This window comes from Pholcus phalangioides, unplaced genomic scaffold, assembly GCF_987345545.1.
Source record: "Pholcus phalangioides strain wild (caught in Gottingen) unplaced genomic scaffold, Ppha-v1.0 ptg000022l_1, whole genome shotgun sequence".
Lineage (NCBI taxonomy): Eukaryota > Metazoa > Arthropoda > Arachnida > Araneae > Pholcidae > Pholcus > Pholcus phalangioides.
The window spans coordinates 19,960,124-19,984,314 of record NW_028301615.1 but is presented as its reverse complement, the minus strand read 5'-3'; the positions used below and the strand labels follow the sequence as shown (position 1 = coordinate 19,984,314).

At 41.7% G+C, this 24,191-nt stretch overlaps 1 protein-coding gene across 1 annotated transcript in view; it reads left to right on the top strand.

The window, feature by feature from the left end:
* LOC149069964 (uncharacterized) overlaps window positions 1-22,698 on the top strand; it is an 80,458-nt gene extending 57,760 nt beyond the window's left edge. The window contains exons 8-20 of the mRNA XM_089249479.1: window positions 301-504; window positions 9,682-9,743; window positions 10,917-11,019; window positions 11,172-11,257; window positions 11,394-11,494; window positions 11,601-11,671; window positions 13,118-13,225; window positions 13,324-13,394; window positions 13,502-13,622; window positions 14,641-14,805; window positions 14,900-14,987; window positions 16,433-16,943; window positions 18,019-22,698. Coding sequence (XP_089105605.1) covers window positions 301-504; window positions 9,682-9,743; window positions 10,917-11,019; window positions 11,172-11,257; window positions 11,394-11,494; window positions 11,601-11,671; window positions 13,118-13,225; window positions 13,324-13,394; window positions 13,502-13,622; window positions 14,641-14,805; window positions 14,900-14,987; window positions 16,433-16,943; window positions 18,019-21,379 — 5,052 coding nt within the window. The 3' untranslated portion in view covers window positions 21,380-22,698. The remainder of the gene's footprint in view (window positions 1-300; window positions 505-9,681; window positions 9,744-10,916; window positions 11,020-11,171; window positions 11,258-11,393; window positions 11,495-11,600; window positions 11,672-13,117; window positions 13,226-13,323; window positions 13,395-13,501; window positions 13,623-14,640; window positions 14,806-14,899; window positions 14,988-16,432; window positions 16,944-18,018) is intronic.
* Window positions 22,699-24,191: the final 1,493 nt, after the last annotated feature.

Genomic DNA, 24,191 nt, shown 5'->3' with positions numbered 1-24,191 from the left:
GGCAAAAATCATAAATTTGCCTCTGTTTGTATCTCTCCTTGACTCTGATCCACCACCAGTGGTTGTCATACTTTTTTCACCCGTAGCTCCCTTGCCCAATTCATGGCTTATCTGCGGCTCCCATATTGTCTAGTAGATATTTTCACTTATAAACAAACCCATTTCGAAGCGTAAATAGGCGCTCAAATCAATTTCTCCAACTCATCGTGACGCCCCCAACAAAGGTTGGTGATTCCCTAGGAGCCGCAACGCACACCACTGTCGTCGTTTACTAACTTTGCTATCTTCTCTTTTATGCAGGTTGTCGGTAAAACCAACCTCTGGTCTATGATCGCCAAAGCTCACGACGGACGCTCGAACGATCTGGATTTCGAAGCGATCGAGGGATTGTTCTGCCAACAGCTCAGCGGTAGTCTAGCCAACGGTCAACAATCGCCAAGGCTTGGAGGCAGGGAAAGGTCCCCAACTGACAGCCTCGAGAGAAAAATGAAGGAATCCGTGGAGGTAACACATTTCGATGCTGAATTCAGCAATAGTCAGTGCACAGATGTATGAGAATAAAGAAAAAATGTATATGTTACTGCCAAAGCTCGATGTGGGGCCGGACACTTCACGAGTTGGCCAAGAATTTTGGTTGAAGTCCGAACTGCAGAAATGATTCGGACTTTGGCCAGCCGTTTCTCGAAGTCGCCGGAGATCCCTGGCCAAAGCTCGGTGTGCTGATGTAAGACGGTCCGATAGGAGCCAAATCCATTTTTTTTTGATCGCCAACGCGTGTGATACATATCTATCTATATACATATATATAGCAGCTGCATTGGATTAGCACCATGTGTCGAGAGAGAAAAATAAGTGAAATTTGAGGGAAAAAGAAATTATAAAAACAATTATATAAACATATAGTTTTTTTCTGCCAAATTTTGGAGAAAAAAATGATTACCGCATTGTGAATGTGGTTTGATGGGACCTTGATGTCACCTAGACGATGATTCTGAATCATGAATTTTTTTGTCGGACTCTTGCCAGGGATCACCAGCCAATTCGCGAAATGGCCGGAGGATCCTGGCCAAAGTTCGATATGATGATATAAAACGGTCTGATAGGCGCAGAATCCTTTTTTCCCCATCGCCAACGTGCAATACATGGCTATACAAAGTAGCTGTATTGGATTATTTCCACGTGAAGAGAGGAAGGAAAAAAAGAAATCGAAGAGAAAAACTATTTGTATTCAGACATAATAAGTTTTCTGTCGAAATTTTGAAGGGAAAATGATTACCGCATCGTGACTGCGATTTGATGGGTTGCCATAGCTAACGTGGACAGAACTACCGCAGAAAAATACGCCAACTTGGCGATGGCCCCGAATCGTGTCTTTTGTTATCAGACTTTGACCAGGGATCTCCGGCCATTCCGCGAACTGATTGACAAATCCCAAAACTCGGACATTGGCCGGGTCAATATTCCACGAAACTGCTTAGTTCACGAAATGGCCAATTTCGGAACAGTGACATATATATTATTGATATCTTAAAAAAGCTGTAATAACTCAATTGTTAATGATTGTAAGAGGAATTCAAAAATTGCTCTAAAGACATTGAATATACTCTATGAAACCAATACAACTGATCACTTGAATCGAAATCAATAATAGCTTTGCCATATTAATGATAATTACGAACTCGTACGATTATTTACCGATTTCGTTAATGGGATTATTTCAAACGTGAATAACTTATCTGTACGTTTTATTCAATTGACATGAATACTTGACCCACTCCGGAGGGTGTGTAATTATGATTTTCGTGAATCATAATTACCCAACCGATTTTCCTTTTCTCTTCTCAATACATAATTCCAATTAGAGATTCTCGTTCACCGTATACACTATCTACCAATAAGTATTTGGACACCTGTGATAGAAAAGAAAAACTAACTTTATTCAAAATCAATAGTTGGTAGAGCCTCCACGAGAGGCAATTACAGCGTGAACCCTCCGGGGCATACTTTGCACAAGTCCTTGTGTGACGGCTAGTGGTATTTTCTTCCACTCGGCTTGGAGAAGACATGTCAGTTCCTTCACCGATTTTGGACGGGTAGGGCACCCCTTAATTCGGCGATCCAACTCGTCCTAGGTTCTCGATAGGGTTCAGGTCTGGGCTCTGGGCAGGCCAGTCCATTCGATGAACCCCATTGGCACCATACCAAGCCTTGGTTAACCTCGCAGTATGACAGCTGGCATTGTCGTCCTGGAAGTAACAGGGGTCCACCCCGTAAAACTGCCACAACGTAGGAAGCACATTGTCATCCAAAATAGTGCAGTAGGCATCGGCGTTGAGCTTACCATGAATGGGGACCAAGGGTCCCAGTCCATACCAGGAGAAACACCCCCAGACCATAATTCCACCTCCGCCGAACTTGACTGTTGGCATAATGCATTCTGGCAGGAGACGTTCTCCAGGCAGACGCCAAACCCAGACCCTGCCATCCGAACGGTAGAGGGTGAACCTTGATTCGTCGCTCCAAAGAACCCGTTTCCACTGATCTACGGTCCAATTTCGATGTGCTTTGCACCACATTAACCGAGCAACGCGGTTTGACTTTCTGATCAAAGGCTTATGGGCAGCAGCACGACCATGAAAACCAATCAGATGTGCTTCCTTACGGATGGTATTCATTGAAACTCCTCGCGGATGAGGGCCATCGGTTGGGTGCGGTTCTTCCGAATTTCTCTGGACAGCACCCGTAGGTCCCAGTTTCGTTGGTCTGCCGACTCGGGGCAAATTCCGACAATCACAGCTCACCTTCCACTTCTTAATCACATAGGCCACTGTCGATTTTGGGTACTTCAGCTCGCTAGATATGTCCCTTAAGGATCGGTCATTTTTGTGATACCCGATAATTATACCTTTCTCGAAATCAGAGAGCTCCGAACTGCGCGGCATTTTACATGCGATTAATGCCGATGTTGTTTCCTACACGATTTATACCGGCGGAGGGTGTGACGTATCTCAGGACCGCAGATATCGTCATTTGCATAGGTGTCCAAATACTTATTGGTAGATAGTGTATATGTATATATATATATATATATAAATCTGTCTTTCTTCGGTTATATTTTTTCACTTCTATGAAAAGTCTCACGCAAATATCTTTATGGTTTTTAAAGATTTGATCTAAAACAGCGTTTCTCAACCTTTCTGAACTCCAAGAACCAGTAAAATGTCTGGAACAATTGGACAGACACAATTTCCCCTTATTTTTCTAGTTGAGATGGTTACTCTAAGAACGGAGGTCTCTAATTTTCTATTTTAAATCATGAGGGTATATTACTGTACTTATATCCATTACAAGAATTCTATAATTTCTCGGTCAGTTTGAGTTTTAATTACCAAGTGTGCCTGTGGACCACCTGTGCCATTGTCGCGGACCAGAGGTTGAGAAACGCTGATCTAGAACAAGTGCTAAGTACAAGATGACAGACACGACGTAAGACCGAAAACAGAAGGTTGGACAGGACGTGAGACCGAACGCAAGATGGCGGTCAGGACGTCAGACTGAACATAAGAAGGAAAAAAAACTGACAAAACCCAAGACCAAAACCAATACAAAACTATATTTGAAACGTCAGTTTTAAGAAGGGAAGTCCAAAAATCAAGTTTTTGAGAAATCGAAAAAAACCAAACAAACAAAAAACTGTATGTGAGTGGTACAATAATTTCTTAAACCAGGGTTTTTAATCTATGGGTCGCAGGGGCTCCTGAGATGGGTCGTAAGAACCCCCTTGCAATCTGGGATCAAATTTTCCAATTAATGGAAAATTATTACAGAATTGATGAAAAATATTTTTATAAAAAAGGATAAATATTTCTAATATTTTTAATGAAAAATAATTGAAAATTAAAGAAAGAAATAATTCCAAAAATTAATGAAAAATAACTCAAAAATTGATTAAAAATAACTCAAAAATTGATTAAAAATAACTCAAAAATTGAAGAAAGATAATTCTGAAGTTAGTGAAAGATAATTCTAAAATTAATTAAAGGTAATTCAAAATTAAAGAAAAAAATTCCACGACGTCAGACCTTACACAAGATGGCAGACAGAACTTCAGATTGAAACAGGTTTATTGACAGGACGTCAGAACAAACATAAGTTAACACACACGACGCAAGACTGAAAGCAAGGGGATGAACAGGACGTAAGACTGAGACAACGGATAGGACGTCACACTGAACACAAGATAACACACGACGCGAGACCGACCACAAGACAACGAACACATTGTCAGCAGGGTCGTCTTAAGAGCATCATGATCCCCCCCCCTCCGGCCCAAGTCCTACCTAGCAAATTTACATGCTTACTCCCAAAATTTTCAATCAGATCTCATTTCTGTGAGATTGCCTGAGTGGGCCCATGCATTGAGACGGCACTGGACGTCATATTGAGAACAAGATAATAGAGATGATGTGAGATTGAACACAAGAGAATGCATAGTATGTGAAACCGAACGTAACAGACACGACGTAAGACCGAAAACAAGAACATAGGAGAATACAGACTGAACATAACATGTGATCATTGACAGGGCGTCAGATTTAATACAGGATTATTGACAGAACGTTAGATTTAATACAGGATTATTGACAGGACGTCAGATTTAATACAGGATTATTGACATGACGTCAGATTTAATACAGGATTATTGACAGGACGTCAGATTTAATACAGGATTATTGACAGGACGTCAGATTTAATACAGGATTATTGACAGGACGTCAGATTTAATACAGGATTATTGACAGAACGTCAGATATAACGACAGAACGGCGATGAACAGAGCGTCAGACTGAACACAAGATGACGCGAACCGGGCGTCAGATTGAACTCAGGGCGTCAGACCGAACATAAGATAACAGAAAGAATGTAAGACCGAATTTAAGATAACAGAAACAATATAAGACAGAACATAAGATAACAGAAACAATGTAAGACCAAACATAAGAGAATGACAGTACTCAAGATCGAACGCAAGACAATGGACAGAACGTCAGACCGAAGGCAGGATTATTGGCAAGACTTCACACTGAACCCAAGGCGACTGACAAGATAACAGAAACAATGTAAGACCGAACATAAGATAACAGAAACAATGTAAGACCGAACATAAGATAACAGAAACAATGTAAGACCGAACATAAGATAACAGAAACAATGTAAGACCGAACATAAGATAACAGAAACAATGTAAGACCGAACATAAGATAACAGAAACAATGTAAGACCGCACATAAGATAACAGAAACAATGTAAGACCGAACATAAGATAACAGAAACAATGTAAGACCGAACATAAGATAACAGAAACAATGTAAGACCGAACGCAAGACAATGGACAGGACGTCAGACCGAAGGCAGGATTATTGACAAGACGTCACACTGAACCCAAGGCGACTGACAGGTCGCACGACGAAGTCATAACATACTCTTGTTTTCTGTCGTGCGTGCTGTCAGTCATCAAAGCGATAGTTAAGGCGAGATAGAAAGCAACAATGCTAGATCAAGTGGGAAAAGGAAATACAATGAAACAAGATCGAATGCATAATCGCAGACAAGATGCTAAGTTAGGCAAATTAAAAACAAAAACGGGCGAGTAAAATCGAAATTGGGTAGTTCTGGACACATTTCGTTCGTCCTTGTAATCATTCGCTTCTTAGAAGAGATCAAACCAAATTAAAAATGAGTTAAGAGACGTTTTTCCGGTCCTCTATTAGTTACAAATACTATATTACATGTCAAACATGTGTGACACGTATCACAAGTCCATCAATAATCTGAATATATATTCACGCGAGCTCATTACACACAACCTCAATTAATTCGGCCGTCACCAATGCCAAGGCCCCTCGGATCGGAACTTGCCCACGCGGTTGCGGTCAACGCGTACAACTTACTAACGAACTCAAGATAAGCTATTCGATTAAGAAAAAAAAATGAAATGATTTATTATAATCTATTTTCCCTCTTGAAATCAGCTGATAGGGAGATTGATAAACACTTTTTCCTCCATTGCAATTATCCCACTCAACAGGGTAATCGTATCGTGTCCTCACAGGGAACCCGTCTTATCCATACTCGGATCCATAGATATACATTATTATGCGTGGGTTATCAATCCATTTCGGTTATTAAAAGTACGGAAACTATGATAATTCGAAGCAAAATGGAAATTGAATCCTCTCAAAGCTACCGTAGGCGCGGACAAAGAAACCTGACACCATCTTCATTTAGCACACAGTGTTTCCCAACCTTTTTTTAGACCATGCCCCACCAATGGATATCTGTAATCCAGATGTCCTTCCACAATTTTTTCAGTGGGGTACCCCTCCACACCACCTGGGCAACTTCATAGTTTAATAACATTATTATATATACAGGGTGGGCAAGAAGTCCGTAGAAACCTTAAAAATGAATAAAAACCGGAAAAATAACCGAAATAAAAAACGGTTTGCAGGGTTAGCATCGCTAGGTCACGGTGATTTTTTTTTTTTAAGGCAGGAAAAAACCCTCAAAAATAGCCGATAGGTCGCACTGACGTACACAAGTCAAAGAAAAGATACGCACATATCGAACAGAATGTCTCCAAATCGTTTATTACAGCAGTATGTGTTCCACCACAGGAGATAGCACATTGCAGGCGAGTCACAAACCCAGCAACGGCAGAGTTGATATCCCCTGTGGTAGTGGTCATGTGAAACACATACTGCTGTAATAAACGATTTGAAGGAATTCTGTTCGTTATTTACGTATCTTTTCTTTGACTTGTGTACGTCAGAGCCATCTATCGGCTTTTTTTTGGGGGTTCTTTCCTGTCTTAAAAAAATTCCCGTGATATAGAGATGCTAACCCTGCAAACCGTTTATTATTTCTGTTATTTTTGCGGTTTTTATGAATTTTTAAAGTTTCTACAGACTTTTTGCCCACCCTGTACTTATATATTTTTCCAAATATAAGAACCGTTAGTTTTTGCTTAGCCTTCTTAAATTTTGAAACTAGGGGGTCTTTGCCCCCCTTCCTATTTCTGTCTACTTAGTCAAAAGTGGTTCTCTCGTTCTTCCTGTTAATCAGCGTTACTCGGAGAGACTTCGAGGGGTCTGTGAGCTTGAGGTGGGAAAACAAATTCCTTATTTTTGCATTGCTGTGTATAGAATATTATTCTTTAAAGGAGAATATGGCCTTCATTTTTCTTCATTTTATTAGCAAAGGGGGTCTTTTGACTTTAGTGGCACAAATTTTCCGTGGAACACAAAGCATTAAGAACCCTTAGTCAAACCCCTTCCACTGAAAGAGAGAGAAAAAAGGAAGTCACATATATATATCAAATTGTTTAAAAATTGAAAATTTAAAGTAATATAGAAAAATGAAGGGAGTTCGGAAGGTTCCAAGTCTTCTCATGGAAAAATTCATTCAAAAAATGGAAAAATTCTGTCATTACATTTGGTCTGACGTCCTGTCAATAATCCTGTATTAAATCTGACGTCCTGTCCTCCTTCTTATGTTCCCTCTGACGTCCTGTCAATGATCACATGTTCAGTTTGTGTTCTCCTATGTTCTTGTTTTCGGTCTTACGTCGTGTCTGTTACGTTCGCACATACTATGCATTCTGTTTTGTTCAGTCTCACATCATCTCTATTATCTTTTGCTTAATATGATGTTCAGTGCCGTCTTAATGCATGGGCCCAATCAGGCAGCCTCACAGAAATGAGATCTAATTGAAATTTTTGAGAGTAAGCATGTAAATTTGCTGGGTAGGACTTGTGCTGGGGGACAGACAGAGCCCGGGTCGCGTCTGGTCTGTCGGGGGCCCATGATGCTCATAAGACGACCGACCCTGATGACGTCCCGTTCGTTGTCTTGTGTTCGGTCTCGCGTCCTGTGTTATCTTGTGTTCAGTGCAGTGCGGCTTACTATCCGCTGTGTTTTATTCGGTCTCACGTCGTGTGTTATCTTGTGTTCAGTGTGACGTCCTACCCGTTGTCTTATGTCTTACGTCCTGCTCATCCTCTTGCTTTCATTCTTGCGTCGTGTGTGTTAACTTATGTTTAGTCTGACGTCCTGCCAATAAACCTGTTCAATCTCATGGAAAAATTCAAACGTCTTGTGGGGCATGGGCCCCACACGTTCTTTTCAAATGATTTCAGCTCTAAATTCGAAAAAAATTTTGATTCAGAAACTAGAATGGTAGAGTGTTAAATATGGAATGAAAATACTACGCACGCCGTTTAATGTGATCACAACGAGACTAGCAAAGCCAAATATCTCCGTTAATATTCCATTTAAGAATATGATATTTTTTGTAAATAATTTTTCAGAGAGCAGCATCTACATTTTTCTAATTGGAAGTTTTGGTACACAGGGTTTACATAAAAAGTTAAAAATTTTTTTTAATGTGTACGATCCCTTGGGAAATTTGTGACATTTTGAGTATCCATACGTCATTTGGAAACTTTTTGCAATTATAAGCATGCTTCTCTAAAGTCAACGGTTGCAGAGATATCCACCGTGCAAACAATTTGGGACAGTCTATATATAGGAAAGCCATAGCAAAAGCAGCTCGTTACACGCACATAGATCATAGCAGCTATTACGGCCTGACTAGGTCATTGTGAACTGGGTAGGAAAATTTTTGTTAATTAGGAAGCAGTCTGACCTCCAGTATACTTTAGCAGATTGATAACAGCAACTTAAAGCAGCGGCTCTAAAACTTTAGTCGCCCGTGGCGCCCTTGCCCAATTCATGGCATATCTGCGGTTCCCCAGAATAGTTCAATTGATATTTTCACTCAACAAAAGAACCAATTTAAAGCGTAAATGGGCACACAAATCAATAATTCCAGCTCGCCGCGACCAATTTGACAAAAGTTGGCGACGCTCGTGGGAGCGGTGACGCACACTTTGAGAAACACTGACTTAAATGGAAAAAAATGAGTCTGGTTCAACCTTAGCTTCAAAATATGCGAAAAGAAAAACTCAGACGAAAAAAAAAAAGAAATTAATAACATAAACCGAGCTTCTGATAACTATAAACGCATTTTTAAACACGTTATGATATTGGTCCGTCCCGTACTTTGTGAAAGTGGTAACAATACCCAAATGAGACCATTATCCGTGATTATAATAAGCGGCGTCTACTGTATAATCGTAATTGTAAAACATAAGCTAATTTGTAAGACGAGTCGTTTTAACTGATGCCATTTTGTTTCACCTTGCTATGCAATTAAGTGTTTATCGATTGATTGGTATCTCTATACGAGAACGCGTTGGTTTTCTTCTTCTTCGTCGTCCATTTTTAATTGCCTGTCATTATTCATGCTTCGAGTGTGAATCATAATAATTGTTATCAACGACTTGGAAGGATGTAACGTGGGCTCGAACCATCGCCATCTCTCGGCCTCCGCGTATTCCCAACACGGCATCCATTACGAGATTTCAGACAGCATGGCCTCGTCTTGGAGAAGCCTTGCTTTTTGTTTTACGTCGTGGGCGCAAAAGTTACTCTCGTGAATCTTGAAAAATCTGTACGAATGTATGAAATGGTTACGTAATTAAATTTTTTTCAATGAAAGTTTAATGTTTTTTCTTCGGTCCATTCATGTCCATTCACTTCTGGTTCTTTTTGTTGCAGATCAATCTTCTCGATGGCAAAAGAAGCCTCAATGTTAATATCTATCTGAAGCAGTTCCGAAGGTAAACACATGAAATACGTATATTTGCATATTTTGGCATTTTTTTAGCATTAATGCATATAAATGCATAAAATCGAAGAATTTTCAGAATACGTGCATGTTTTTGCGAAAATCCTCATTTCTGTGAAGAGAAACCACTGCATTCGCCTAAAGTTGCTGCGGTATGCGCCATGTGTGCAGACAAATTGTTCCAAAATTGTAACGTAACGTTCAGTAGTAATCGTTTCTCGCACGAAGAAGGGACCGATAATGCCTCTGGCGCATACCGCAGCCCATGCAGTAACTTTAGACGAATGCAGTGGTTCCTCTTCCCACAAATGAAGATTTTCGGAACCCCAAAATCTCCAGTTTTGTTTTGTTTTAATTTTAAAAAATTTAAAAAAAACTAAATTTTCGAAATTTCTGTACAACATTCTTACAGTTTTGCTAATAAACATACCGTTTACCGCATAATTCTATTGATCTTTGTTGTAGAGATATTTAATTTTGAAATAAGGGCTTATTCGCTGATCACCCTGTATATGTGGGGATATTTTTTTTGTAAATGAATATGCACTAAGAAATAGAACGGTTTCTCCCCAGCATGGCCCAACCCACACAGTGATATCTCGAAAGGGGCAGAGCCCGGCCCTTGTCTGGTCCGGCAGCTGTAATGATTTGAGATGGTGCAATCATTTCAAGCACTTATCTTACGTGCATTGAAGACCCTACATACATACAATATCGAAAACATTATAAACAAATACATTGTTATATCAAGGTTCTTCTCTACACCTCTCTTATTCTTCCTAGAGCTGGGCCTGATCTCATCATCGGAAAAAGAAGCATATGCGCAGGGCTCCTATCAGTCTGAGAATCCAAATACTTGCACTCATTCCACACAAATTTCATGTATCCTAATACATATATTCAACTTATAGTTGAAAAATATTTAACATTGATAACAGTGATGCAATTCAAGTGGTTTGTATAATAAATATTGTATGTCTACTCTCACGTGGGTTACGTATGTATCAACAGTATCTGTAAAATAATTTGTAATTAATGGAGGTATCACATAAAATAAAAGTTATCGGCGTCACATTTGCAAATGTGTTGATAGCGGTGTATATTTTTGTAATTACGCGCCATTTATATGCACCTGAAAACGAATCGTTGTCTCTTTCCCCATAAGCTCAAATGAAGAAATCATTCGACTTCTCAAAGAAGGTGCCCACGAAGACATCGGAGCCGAAAAACTCCGAGGAATGTTGAAGATCTTACCTGAGTCAGACGAAGTGAGTTTTATCAAGCTTTGTTCTCTCTCTTTCTCAGTTACCTACCCACAAGGTTGTTTTTTTGGCCCCATGTTTTCCCTCTCTTTCAGATTTATTACATCGTGTTTACATGAACGTGTTAAAATTATAATTTTTTTCGTTCCTCCATTAAGGTCGAAATGCTGAAAGGTTTCACCGGGGACTTGAAAAGGCTTGGAAATGCAGAAAAGTTTCTTCTCCTATTGATTCAACTTCCGAAGTATGGATATTAAAAACTAAAAATAATGATAATCAATCAATTAAAGTCATTATTAATTTAATAAGTTGCAAGTCCATATACATACGTATATTGTATATATATTTTCATTTCAAATCCATATATTGTTTATTTTCAGTTACAAACTGCGCTGCGAGAGTATGCTCTTGAAAGAAGAATTCGCGACGAACATGGCTTTCTTGGAACCAGCCGTGGACAGCATCGTGTCCGCAGTCGAAGGCAAATTTTCACTGACCATTCATTTACATAATTACACAATTTTTTTGTATTTTGATTAGAAAAATTACAACCCAATGATAACTGTTTTTTTTTTCTTCTAATGTAGAATTGAAGCATTGCAAGGAATTACACGAAGTTTTATACATGCTCCTGGTCGCGGGGAATTTCTTGAATTCCGTGAGTATAAGATATTGACTGATCGTCTAGCTAACAAGGAAAGGGTCCCTCACTTAAATGTGCACAGAAATAAAATAAAAAAATCCGGTGGAATTATTATGGGTCATTAAAAAGAAATTCTAAATATTTTATTAACCCTTTTACGATCACTGGCGTAATATTACGTCCAAACACCAGTGGAATAGATTCAAAAAGTTCTCTATATTTTCTTTCCTATCTCTTCACTATCACGAAGCTTTATAGCAACCCTATTATCTACGAAAGTTGCTTTTTATTTCCCTCCTTTTTTTATAATGTACTAGCAAAGATACCCGGTGCTCTTCCCGGGTTTTCTTCAATTATACTGAGAGGATTGAAAAGTGACAAACCATTGTAAAGGAATGAACTATAATACTGGCAGCATTAAAGAAGTGACAAAACATTGTAAAGGCATATGCATGTCTGAAACGCATTTTTAGGCAACCACGACAACCAAAGTAAACATTCCGAAAGCGACTGTTGGATACCAGGAACCATTGTGGTTGGACGGTTTTCTCTGATTTCGGGCATTTACCCAGCTCTAACGAACTTTTCAAGTAGCCTATGGTTCAATGCCAGTCCTGTTTGGTATATATGCCAAATTTGGCGACGATCAGTCTAAAATTGTAGATTTATATAAAGAACAAACATACATACTTTCACATTTTATATATAAGATCTTTCTACTATTATATACCGGTAAGATCGAAAGAGAACTCTAAAAAAACATCTCTTATCCATATTATATTTTTTCTTTCGCCCTTGTTCCTTTCTCTAACGTGCGGTTACGTTAGGACAAGGCTACCATATTTATCGCCGATTCGTTAAATAGAAATAATCCAAATTTCTTGCTAAATCCTTATACGTGAAGTGGTTAACATTTTGAATGCCAAGAGGCCAAGAATGAATTTAAAAATCGAATGACGTTCTAGAGGAACGTCATTCAAACAACGTCGCCATACGTCCCGTATTTCCAGCGATAGTCCCGGTTTTTTATGTCTTTCTGGCTATCCTGAAGAGGGCGAGATGGGACAAAAAAGGTTGGGAGACTATGTGTTAGACCATAGTTTCCCATCCTTTTTTCTTCCATCTCGACCTCTTCTTCAGAAATTTTTTCTCCCATCGCCCCCCCAGGGGGCGTTAACGTCCACGTGGATAATCACTGTGTTAGATCATGCATTATTTGATGGCAATTGTTTGTATTGGTGTGTACTATCACCTCTTAAAGTTCTTCTCATCTTTTCTGAATCACCCTGTATATATTTTGTTTTTGACGTTTATCAAATTTGCCAATGACACTTGGATATCATTCATAACCACCGGTAAGAGTGATAAATTTATCAAACTTATCAAAACGATTGGCGATTATGCATAATAACCGATTTATCACATTTATCGTAACGTATCGATTATTTCTTTGTTTTTCAGGGTGGTTATGCCGGTGATGCAGCCGGTTTCAAGATGATGTCGCTCCTGAAGGTAACCGACACCAGGGCGAACAAACCGGGAATGAATCTTATACATTACGTTGCTGAAGTGAGTGTTGTATGCATTTATTATACATAGTAGAGATGACACTTTGCGCAAATAGAAGACGATCGATTATCATTCATACATACTATATCTGTCATTAGGAAGCTGGAAAAAAATTTCCGAAATTGCTGAAATTTCCCGAATTCTTGTGCAATCTGGAGGATGCCTCTAAGTGAGTGTTCAAATTCACACACATCTACTTCCACATATTTTTAAACGTGTATTTCATTGTCGGAAATTTAACTTTGTATAATTTTTCTTCACTTTCTTCCACTATAGGATATCGATAGAGAATCTTAAGACGGAGATCACCAGTCTCAGTCAGAAAGTTTCGAAGACATCGCAACAAGTCTCTACTGCTGGCAATGACATCAAAGAACAAATGGAGGAATTCTTGCAGGTACATAAGTTACATATGTTTGGGCTACCTTTCCTGAGCATCTTCAGGGTGAGAGATAGTGCTCTGATGATCTTGCATAGCAATCATCAGAGCACTGTCATAGCAATCATCATCAATTGCCTCAGATTTGTAGGTAGCTCCAGTGCTGTTATGCTGTTATGATGGCCCTCTGACGTATGTTACTCCGAAATTGTTCTGCAGAAAATTAATTTTAATAATTGAAACTCCGCATCTTTTTTTTGAAGTATTAACTGACTTGGTTCTTGACTCCTGAAGTTTATTGTGAACCCAATTACAGTTGAACCCCGATTTAACGAAGCAGAAGAAACTATCAATTTGGTCCTTGGGCCATTATTATTTCTTGCCTATATTAATGATTTATGTAAAATGAAGTTAAACGGTAAATTAATATTTTTCGCAGATGACACATACCTATATGTTGATGATTCGGAAGTGATAGATCTTGAACTAGGTTTTACTTAAGATTAACACCTAGCTAAATAAAAACAAATTAAAACTAAATTCATATGCTTAAAAAAAACTAAAAATATTGATCATGAAACTGATACACATATAGAAATAAAAAACCATTTTTATATCACTTTATCACTCTTAAATCACTTATGCCAATTGAACTTCCAATGTAATTGTCAAAAAAAATAGAGTTTATAACTATAACTATTTAGGAATTATAATACAGGATGATCTAAAATGGAATTTGCAGTGTGAAAAAATAGACGCTCGGTGACACATAATAACCACATGAGCAAATGCTCTCCTTGGCCAATTTTTAGAACTAGGAGGTGGGGGGGGGGGCGACACCGTCATCATCTGGCTCACTTCAAGACTCAAAATCCTCAGATTTGCTTTACCTTCGTATCATATATTTTTGCTATCTGATCGAATTGGATTTTTTCATCATTTATTATCATCATTTCTACATTTGTATCCAGTTGCCTATACCTCATGTGTAAATTATTATTATTTGGTCCTCATTATTATTATTATTTGGTTCTAGTTTGCATCGGCAGGAACCAGGGCGGTCAAGAAGAGGATAGAGAACCTGGACAGGATCCGAGAAGAGATGGCGGAGTTCCTGTGCGAGGATCTTCAGACGTTCAAATTGGAGGAATGTTTCAAGATATTCCATTCCTTCTGCGTCAAGTTCAAAGTTTCAATCGAGGTATGGATGATGATGACTCTTTATTTGATGATGGAATGATAATTTCATATTCCTATATTACTTACGTATCGTCATATTTGAAACTTTTTCCTAGGAAAATGAGAACAGACGCCAGCAAGAGAAAAGAGCAGAGGCCCGTTGGCGTCAGAGAGAGGAACAGATGAGGAAGAAGAACCACACTGGTAAGATCACTGCACATACATTAAGACATACATACACTGCACATATAAGACAGTGGTTCTCAAACTTTTGTCATTCGCGGCTCCCTTGCGCTATTCATAGTTCATCTGCTACTCCCCAGAATAGTTCAGTAGTGCATATTGCGCATTCACATTAAAAAAAAAACCACTTGAAAGCATAAATAGGCACACACAATCAATATTTCCAGCTCATCGCCCCTGACATAGGTTGGTGACGCCCCTGGGAGCCGCGTCGCACACTTTGAGAAATACTGCATTGAGACTTCACTGATGACATGGGTTCTCAACCTGAGATCATATGATCCCCCATGTGGTCCTGGGAAATCCTGGAAAACTGAGGGGAAGAGAGCCATGACAGGTTATTAAGGGGGCCATACAAAGCTGTGAAGAAATAAAATAAGTGAGAAAAAATGTGACTGCTTTCAGAATCTGGCAGAACCTAAACCATTGGCCCATCCATATGCCTCATGGGTATAAGAAACCTGTTACATGATTTTCACGCGTAAGTGCAAATGCGTATGTAATGTCTACTTAAACAAACACCAACTATGGCCATATCGTGATTTACTGCCATTAATGAGATGGGTTCGAAATGAAAGCGTTAAATATCGGCGGGTACCTCAAGCTCGTTATGGAAAACATCGTATCTATATCCTCCTACGGGTTTGAACCTGGGACCGTGACGACAACCTTCACGGTAGGGGACGAGCATCTTACCACCACGCCACTCGGGTGCTGTGCAAGTAATGATGTAAGCTGTTACTTCCAGTTAAGTATGGGGCCTCCAGAACATCGTTTTGCTCCAAGACAACTCTGTATAACCCCCCCCCCCTCCCACCTCTCTCAAGAAGGAAACCCGGAATAGGCACGGATCCAGATTGGGCAGTGAATTTTTCGAACCAATTTTTATAATTCGGCCTTTGGGAGGAATGGTTGTGTCCGTCTGGACCCGCGTCAGACCCGGGGGGAAGGAGAGGGGTCCAGAGATTGACCTTATTTTTAATTTTTTTGTTCATCAATAAGTAGAAAGCGTCACGCTCCTGGATCACAGTGGTAGGCCTTAGATAAGACAGAGGTAATACGAGAAGAGAATATGGTGTAAAGGGGTCATTCAAGTATTACGTCAGCATCGAAGGGGGGGAAGGGGTTTCGGATTTGCTGACTTTTGATGACAAGGGGGGAGGGGGGGGTTTGAAGGTTGCTTACGTCATCACCCACCCTTTTTGAAGATATGAAATATTCTAAGCTGCTGACGCGAAATTTTGCTGACAAGGGGGGGGGGGGAGGTAAAAATGGCTAAAAATCTGCTTAAGTAATGCTTGAACGGCCCCAAAGGTAGCCATGGGGGAAAAATGTTAAGAAATGCTGATATAGACAATTTCGTTACTAAACCAACTGACCAACTGTTTTTTTTTCTCACCCCCCAGAAAACCGGCCGTCATCATATTCAGGTAGCGAGAGTGACCACATCATGGAAGCCCTGTTGGGAGACATCCGCTGCGGATTCTCCCCGAATCGCTTCGCGGATGTCGGCGGCAGTAACAACAACAAGATGGCACGAAGACATGGCAGGAGACTGGATTCACCAGCGACCGAACTCAGCCGGATGAACAGCCTGACCAGCAGCCTGCCTTCCGAAGAGGACGTCGTGAGTTCGCCGAGGCTGATCCGGCGAAGGATCGGATCCGCGAGCTCTATGGTAACGACGACGAACGGCGGTGAATCCGGCGAGGTGGATTCGCCGGACGTCACTCCGAACGGAACGCTGAGGAGGCGCAGGAACCGGATACCATCCGATGACCACGAAGACCACAGCCTGATAGATTTCCTCCGGCAGACGGCCGAGACCGAATCTATACGTGATAGGAACGGCAGGGCTGGTGCCGGATCCGACAGCGGTTCACTTGACAGGACAGCGATGCGGAGGTCCTCCAGGAGGTAATTCACTTACTATATTCTCGTTGATTTTGTTAGGTACCGCTTCTGCTGACGCAAAAGGGTCGTATTCGGTTCACGCGGCGCAGAAAAACTTGCTCCTAGGAAAACCCGGCTTTATTGAGATAATTCGTTCCGGAATCACGCTCGTTAGCCGAAACGCGATTTCCCATAGGTTTCTACGGAATATAATTTAATTCGTTCCCGGTACTGCCCAAAATTTAAAGATAATTGTTTTAAAACATCAAGGAGCGCTACGAAAATGAAAAAAAAAACTGACCGAAGGCTAGATATTCAAAAGGTTCAAAATTGGATAAATGAGAATTTTACAGGGATAATATGATAATACTAAAGATCTTTTTATTTCACATACAATGCACACAACTAACACCAGCTTTAGTCTACTAATAATGACACAATCCAGTCGAGTATCATATGTGTCTTCAATCCACACACTTGTGTTCTGGTCAACTCATTCCTGTGTCTCGTACATGCGGTTGAAAGAGATAAGCTCTTAGAATGTCCAAACTGTTCAGTTTGTTACCAAGAGTCTTGCACTGAAAAAAAGCGTGCTCTGAAAAAAAAGCCTCTTTTTTTTAATGCATTTTCTATTGGCTGAATTTTTCATTTCACATGAAATGATTCAAAAACTTTCAGAAAGAGAAGTGAAAGTACGCCTGGAAGAAGATTCTAAGGTGGACATGAGTAAATCGGGCTCGAATGGTGATTCTGATGATGATTGGTGCTAAATTGAGCTCATACGACGCTGCTGCCTTATGTTAGCGCGTACATCCATATCAACGAAAATGTTCGTTAGCCGAAGCAGAAAAATCACAAAAAAATCTTCGTTAGCCGCAAAAATTCGTAAGCCGAGGCATTCGTTAGCCAAGGCATCACCGTACTTTCGTTAATTACAAATCCCTTCTTCGTTTTCAAAAAATCCCTCTTATATCTGTCTGTCTGTGTACAGAATTCGGGAACAAATGAAAACCCCTTCCTAATTCTTATTCTCTAAAATTCTAACTGTGCATTTTAGTGCTTGTGGTTCTTGCTCACTTTCCTATACTCTGTGTTTCAGGCGACGAGCAGACATACTGGCCTCTGAATTCAACGAGAGAGAGCGCCCGGCCTCACCGTTGTCATCGCCCAGGATAGAAAGGAAATTGAACCTCCAGGACCCGGAAAGCGCGAAACCCCGGCAGTGGCGTAAAAAGATCGAGGACTGGTTCCAGGAGAACGAGAAAGAACAGGAGCGTGAGAAAAAGCTCAGGGAGAAGATAAACTTGGAAAAACTCAGGAGGAAAGAACAGGAACACATCCATCAACAACGGGAAACATTGGAGGAGCCAGTAGCCTCTCCGGGCAAAACAGAAGAATACAGGGTGGTTGGCAAGAACCTAGAGACTCTCCACGAAGCTAAGACTGATTCCGAGCTGTATTCCCACAAGCTGAAGGATATATCGCCATCCGAGAAAGTTGAAAACAACACCGACACCGTGGAGAGGGTGCAACTGAAGGACAAGTCCAAGTGGCGCAAGAGCACCCTCAACGTCGCCAACAGCACCGAGTCGATAGACGACGAGAGGAGGCGAAACCGAAGTCGCCGGTCTTTAGTCGATCTGGATTCGAGCCCAGAGGATACTATAACTTTGTACATCAGGACCCCGAAAGAAGAAACCAAGACTCCCCCGAACTCGGTGAACATTTCGGACACGAGAAATCCGACCGCTCACCAGAGTGGTGACCGCACTTTAGGATATTACGGTAGCCCTACGGAGATTTCAAAGAGCGTATCGGACCTAAGCTATATGCCCAAACAGGCAAAGGTTTCGGATTTATGTAGGACGTCTTTGATGAACGTTGCGAGCCTGCCCTCGACTGCGGCACTGCACAAAAGTGACGATCCACTGATTCCACCCAATCCTAAGCGAACTTCTGAAGAACCGAGTGACAGACCACCCTCAACAGTTATCGGCAAAGAAGTTGATACATCACCTCCTCTAATAGGCAAAAGTCGCTTCTATCAGAGCATGAGGGAGCCATCCTTCCATAAGGTCGAGGAAGAACTGAAGAAAGTGGTGACATCCGACGACGAAGTGACGACGAAACGGGAAACGACGAAGACAGAAGCCGAAGAGAAGCCTCAAACTAAGAGCACTACGGAAGGTTCCGGACAAAACAATGTCGTCGACGACGACGAGGGCAACTTCGACAGATTCTCGTTCATGAGAAAGACCACGAGACGGACGAGGCCTCGGCACCGAGCCCAAGAAAGCGAAGAAGGAGAAACAGGAGGAGGAGGAGGAGAGAAAGAGACCGAAGAAGCCCCAAAAGCACACCAGAGGCCGGTTTTACACGTCATCACCAAAAGTCCTATCCCCAGGCAGAACAGCAACGAGGATTCAGCTTCAGCAAGCACGACACCAGATTACATAGAGGGAGCCATAAAAGACATCGGAAAGGCCAGTCAAGAGATACAGAGCTTAAACGACGAGGCGACAAGGCGCGGAAGCGTCGGGTACACGAAGAACAGCCCTAAAAACGTTGAGGCACCGGCGGACGAAGCTAGGAGGAAAGACAAGTCGACGTCCTTGAAAGCCCGACTGGCCCGGAGACTGCAGTCGCTGACCGAGAATTTCAAGGGCAAACACACTGATGACAAGAAGTTTCTAGAATCCGACTCGACGAACGATTTCGGAAACGTCCTGACACAGAAACAGAATGCTCAAGAAAGTGACGTCAAGGTTTCTGAACAAACTCCAGTCGCTGATCACGAGTCGGACCAAAAAATACGTCCGGAATCGCCTCATGAGGTGAAGTCCAATGTCGAGTTTTCCAATCCAGCGGAACTTAGGGCACCATCGCCATTGATAACTCCTCGAAAAGCATCGTCACCACCGATCGAGGTCCCGAGATCATTCGCTTCACCTCCGAGAAAAACGGTAGGATCCGTTCCAGCGGTGAGCCCGACACCCTTGAAATCGCCTTTCTTCTCGAGGAAATTCAAGGACGAACAGGAGAAAGACGAAGGGTTCGAAGAGACTCAGTCGCAGTTATCGGAGGCGGCCTCTCAGGGAGCTTTTTCGAGCTACGAAACAGACTCCGCTGATTCGCCGAGAAGCATGAGGCAGAACAAGGACCTGCTGAGTAACGACGTCAAGCAACCTGATTCCCCAACGGAGACAATGATAATGAAACCGAAACCAGAAGATCTGCAACTGACCAGGTCGACTAATACTGGAATGAGGAGCAGCGAGAGGCTCGCATCTAAACCAAGACCTACAACACTAAATGTCTCGGCTACGGTGCAGAGGAGCTCTAGCAGCGCGTCAGCCAGGAAACGTGACGTCCCAGCAGCCTCGTCGAAAAAGGCTCCTGCGAGGACCCTCTCGAATGCCGAGAAATCTCCGGCTCGGGTGACGGAAACAGCAGCAGCTCAGCGGGCGACTAGCAGAACTGCACCACGACACCCTCCTAGCCCGTTAGTGAAACCCGCCAGGGACCCGTCCACTAGGACCGCCTTGAGAAACTCAGGCGACAACGTGTGCACTGATGCTAACTCTCGCAGAGGGAGTTGCGGCCGAGTGCAGAGGTTGAACGAACCAATCGGGAAACGAGTCGCCGCCTACACCAGGGCGATACGCAACATGACGAACAATATCAACCGCTCGGCGTCGGTCCTCGAGAACTACGACGTCACGCAGTCGATGCCGCCGACCCCGTCTGAAGAGAAGAAGACGCTGCTGTCGTCGCTGCGCAAGGCGGCGGAGGACGTAGAATCTCCCAGCAAACCCCTGAGGACTCGATCCACATCTTCTGTCAACGGATCCGGTTCTTTCAGGTTGCCCAACCAAAGATCGAGCGATAAATCGTTAACGGCTAGTCCCTACGGGTCCAGGACGAGTAGTAGGAGATCCAGCGAGAAATCCCTGGATCTCCTCTCCTGTAAGTCCAGCGACAGGAGCTTGTCGAGGAAGTCCAGCGAAGCTTCGGTCGTGACCGTGAAGAGTGCGTCCAGGCGGAACAGCCTCCTGAATTCGGCCAGCAAGAAACTCGCGTCCGCCATCAAGACGGGGGCCATCAAGTCCAAGTCACCGGCTAGAGCCGATCCTTCGATCCCGCGTAATCCGACGCCAAAGACCAACAAGCAGCTCACGAAGCCAGCGAGCCAAAGAGCGCCGCTAACCAATTCCTTCAGCGGTACCAACAGGAGCCAAACGACGAAACCCAGAACTCCGTCGGCAGCTGCCACCGTCAGGAGGACAGCTAGTGACAGCAGCGGCAGCACGTGCAGCTTCATGAAGGCGACCTCGTCTTCCTCGGCCAAAGCACAACAGTCAAAAACTGCCTCGGACTCACCCTATCGTAGCAAATTGGCTTCGACTGCCGTAAGCAACAAGCATGACAGCGTGCCGTCAAACCGTCTGAAACAGCGATGACTATGACTCCGTGAAATCGAGAGCCATTCTTAACAGGAGTGATATTCCCAGTTTGGGAAGACCCTTTAGAGACCCACAGAGGTGACGAATCCTGAAAGCCTATTAGCTCAAACATGTCTTAATGCAACTAACTAAAGTGGTGCCTATTTGCAGGGTCCTCTACTGGCTTTTTATTAATTGCGGCCATTTGGCCTAATCAGACAAAAACATTTGCAGACAAAGTGGATGGAAAAAATCAACCAAAACTTGACCCATTGGAGTTATTAATGGGAACTCAACGGACGGTTAGTTATGGCAAGATTGGAAAATAGACAACCATTATTTGGCTCGTTTATTTACTGGCTCAGATTCCGTACGCGCCAAGTTGGCGAGTTTGGTGCAGATTTGGAGCATCAGATTTGTTTATCCAAGTAGAGCCTCGATGTGTCTCACCTGAGCTATTCGCTTTCATGGCTATAGCCTCACACATCCTGCACCCACCCTCCAAGGCTGAGATCTTTAGCGGGTCACCAGACCCCATTCTATTAACAGAGTAAAAAAACGAAAAAAATATTCGCATAGGGTCTCTGGTGGGAGTCTTGGCAGTCCCATCCATATTAGAGCCATGCTGGTGGTCCATTCGAGGGTAGGGCTCGTTTCGCTCGCAAATCTCACTAATATAAAAAATATTATGTACACGTACCAAATATAGTCTTTGTTTCATCTAGCAACCCCTCAGTGCAATGACGAACAGAACCAGCAGCAAGCCTTTACTCATTCGTGTAGGACAAAAAAAAAAAATTTCTCTATTTTTTCCGCCATTTCTAATCCAAAAAATAATTATGGCAAGAATATTCTGTGAAATTTCGCCAAAAAAATCTACTAAAAATCCGATTGACTCCAGTCTTTGAAACCTACGAGTTCAGTGACTATGTGCCAGTCGTGACTGATTGGCGCACCAAACATCGCAATGTACTATATGTTTACAAGTAATTAACTACACGCGGAGATGCCACATGAACTTCATATCTGTTATACAATGATATTGCCAACGATACTGTGATACGAATTCTCGTCTTCCAATTACGCGCCAATAAATACGAACTAATGATACTAACATTTATTTATGTATTTACTATCACTCATAAACTACCTCTAAACCCTATCGCAAAGCTTTCGTTTGTACATAAATATATATTGTTACGTGTATAATTAAATACTCGAGATACTGTTAAGATACTCTAGTTGAATTCCGTTTTTTCACGATACCCTGTTCTATGCATTTGTAATAAATAAAGAAATTTTTGCAATTTTTTCCCCCCACAAACTCTTCAGAGCAAATGATTTTCCCCGCCAAATACTTTTTTTTTGGGTTCAATAGATTGAAGAATTGTCACTTTTTTGGCGATTAATTTCAGTGCCAAGAGGTGATAATCGCTGGTCTAATGACTTAATAATTGATACTTGGCGACTTTTCACCCCCGGCAATGAAATGAATTCCTAAGAGCTTAAAAGTCAAAAATAGCCGAAAATTAGTCATAAAACACTGTGCAATTCTCTTCTGATCTGGTGATTCATTGGAGATTGCCAAAATCTCGTCCGGGGAATGAAATTTATCTGAGCGCAATTAACATCCCCAACTTCCCCTCCCGCCCTGAATGAGAGCTCTTATAAAAATAAATCTTATGTATAGGGAGTGTTGGCACAGTATAATTTTCCGTAGATCATAATTGTTTTTCTAATCACTAGATTGGAGAGTTATCTCTTGGCGTAGAAATGAACGGCCAAGAGCTGATAATTCTCCAGTCACTATAAAGTTATCAAAACAGTCACCAAAAAAAAATTAATCCGCACGAAATATTATCTATAAAACCTCTTCCAGACCAACCGTGACCTCCCGCTCTGCTCCCCCAGGGGTTTTTCCTCGAACAAATATGGTCAGCCTGAACAACTGAAAAAAAAAAAAATCTCCGGCTAGAAGAATTAACCGCTTATACTGTTAAGGCGTAGGGTGACCATACGTCCCATATTTCCAGGGACAGTCCCGGTATTCTCTGTTTTTTTGGCTGTCCCGACTTTTTAGCAAAAGTGTCCCGGTTTTTCCCGTATTTTGCTCGAAGCCTACTTGAATTTTTATTCTTTATTGAAGTCAAAGATTGAAATTATTTTCAACTTATAAATTATATTATGATAACTGCAACTATAAATGAGTATATGAATCTCCCACATTTGTCTTAATGAAAATTTTTTTTCGTGGAATTCATTTTAATCCACTGCAATTAGCAGTAATGCTGCATTTCCCGCCATTGTGATTCCTCCGTTATTTCAACAATATTTGGCGACTTTGTTCGGTTTTGGCGTCATTTTTGGCAATAATTGGCGATGTCCTGTATTTTCCCGTATTTGGAATCCCAATGTCCCGTAATTCTCTAAGGCGCGTATACACTAGCACGCAGATCTTGCAACGCACGACCCCCTGCAGCGGTTCTAATCCGCTCGTGGGTACACAAACTTCCTTTGTGTTCCTTTCTTTCCTTTGTGTTCGTTGAAAAAACCGATTCCAGGTAGGTCCGGTGAAAACAGCTCAAGAGTCGTTCGCAACACCGTACAAATTACCGAACAACCAATTGCGAATGCTTTCATTGCATGATCCGCGCGCTAGTGTATACGCACCTTTACAAATTCCAATAAATTAAAATGAATTTTGCAGGGGAGGGAAAAAAGTTTGATAACTTTACAAACTTTTTTGTAAAACACGACGTTTTACAAAACATGATACGTTTATGTAAGATGAATTCTCATATTTACTTAGGAGAAGTAATTTTAATTTGTG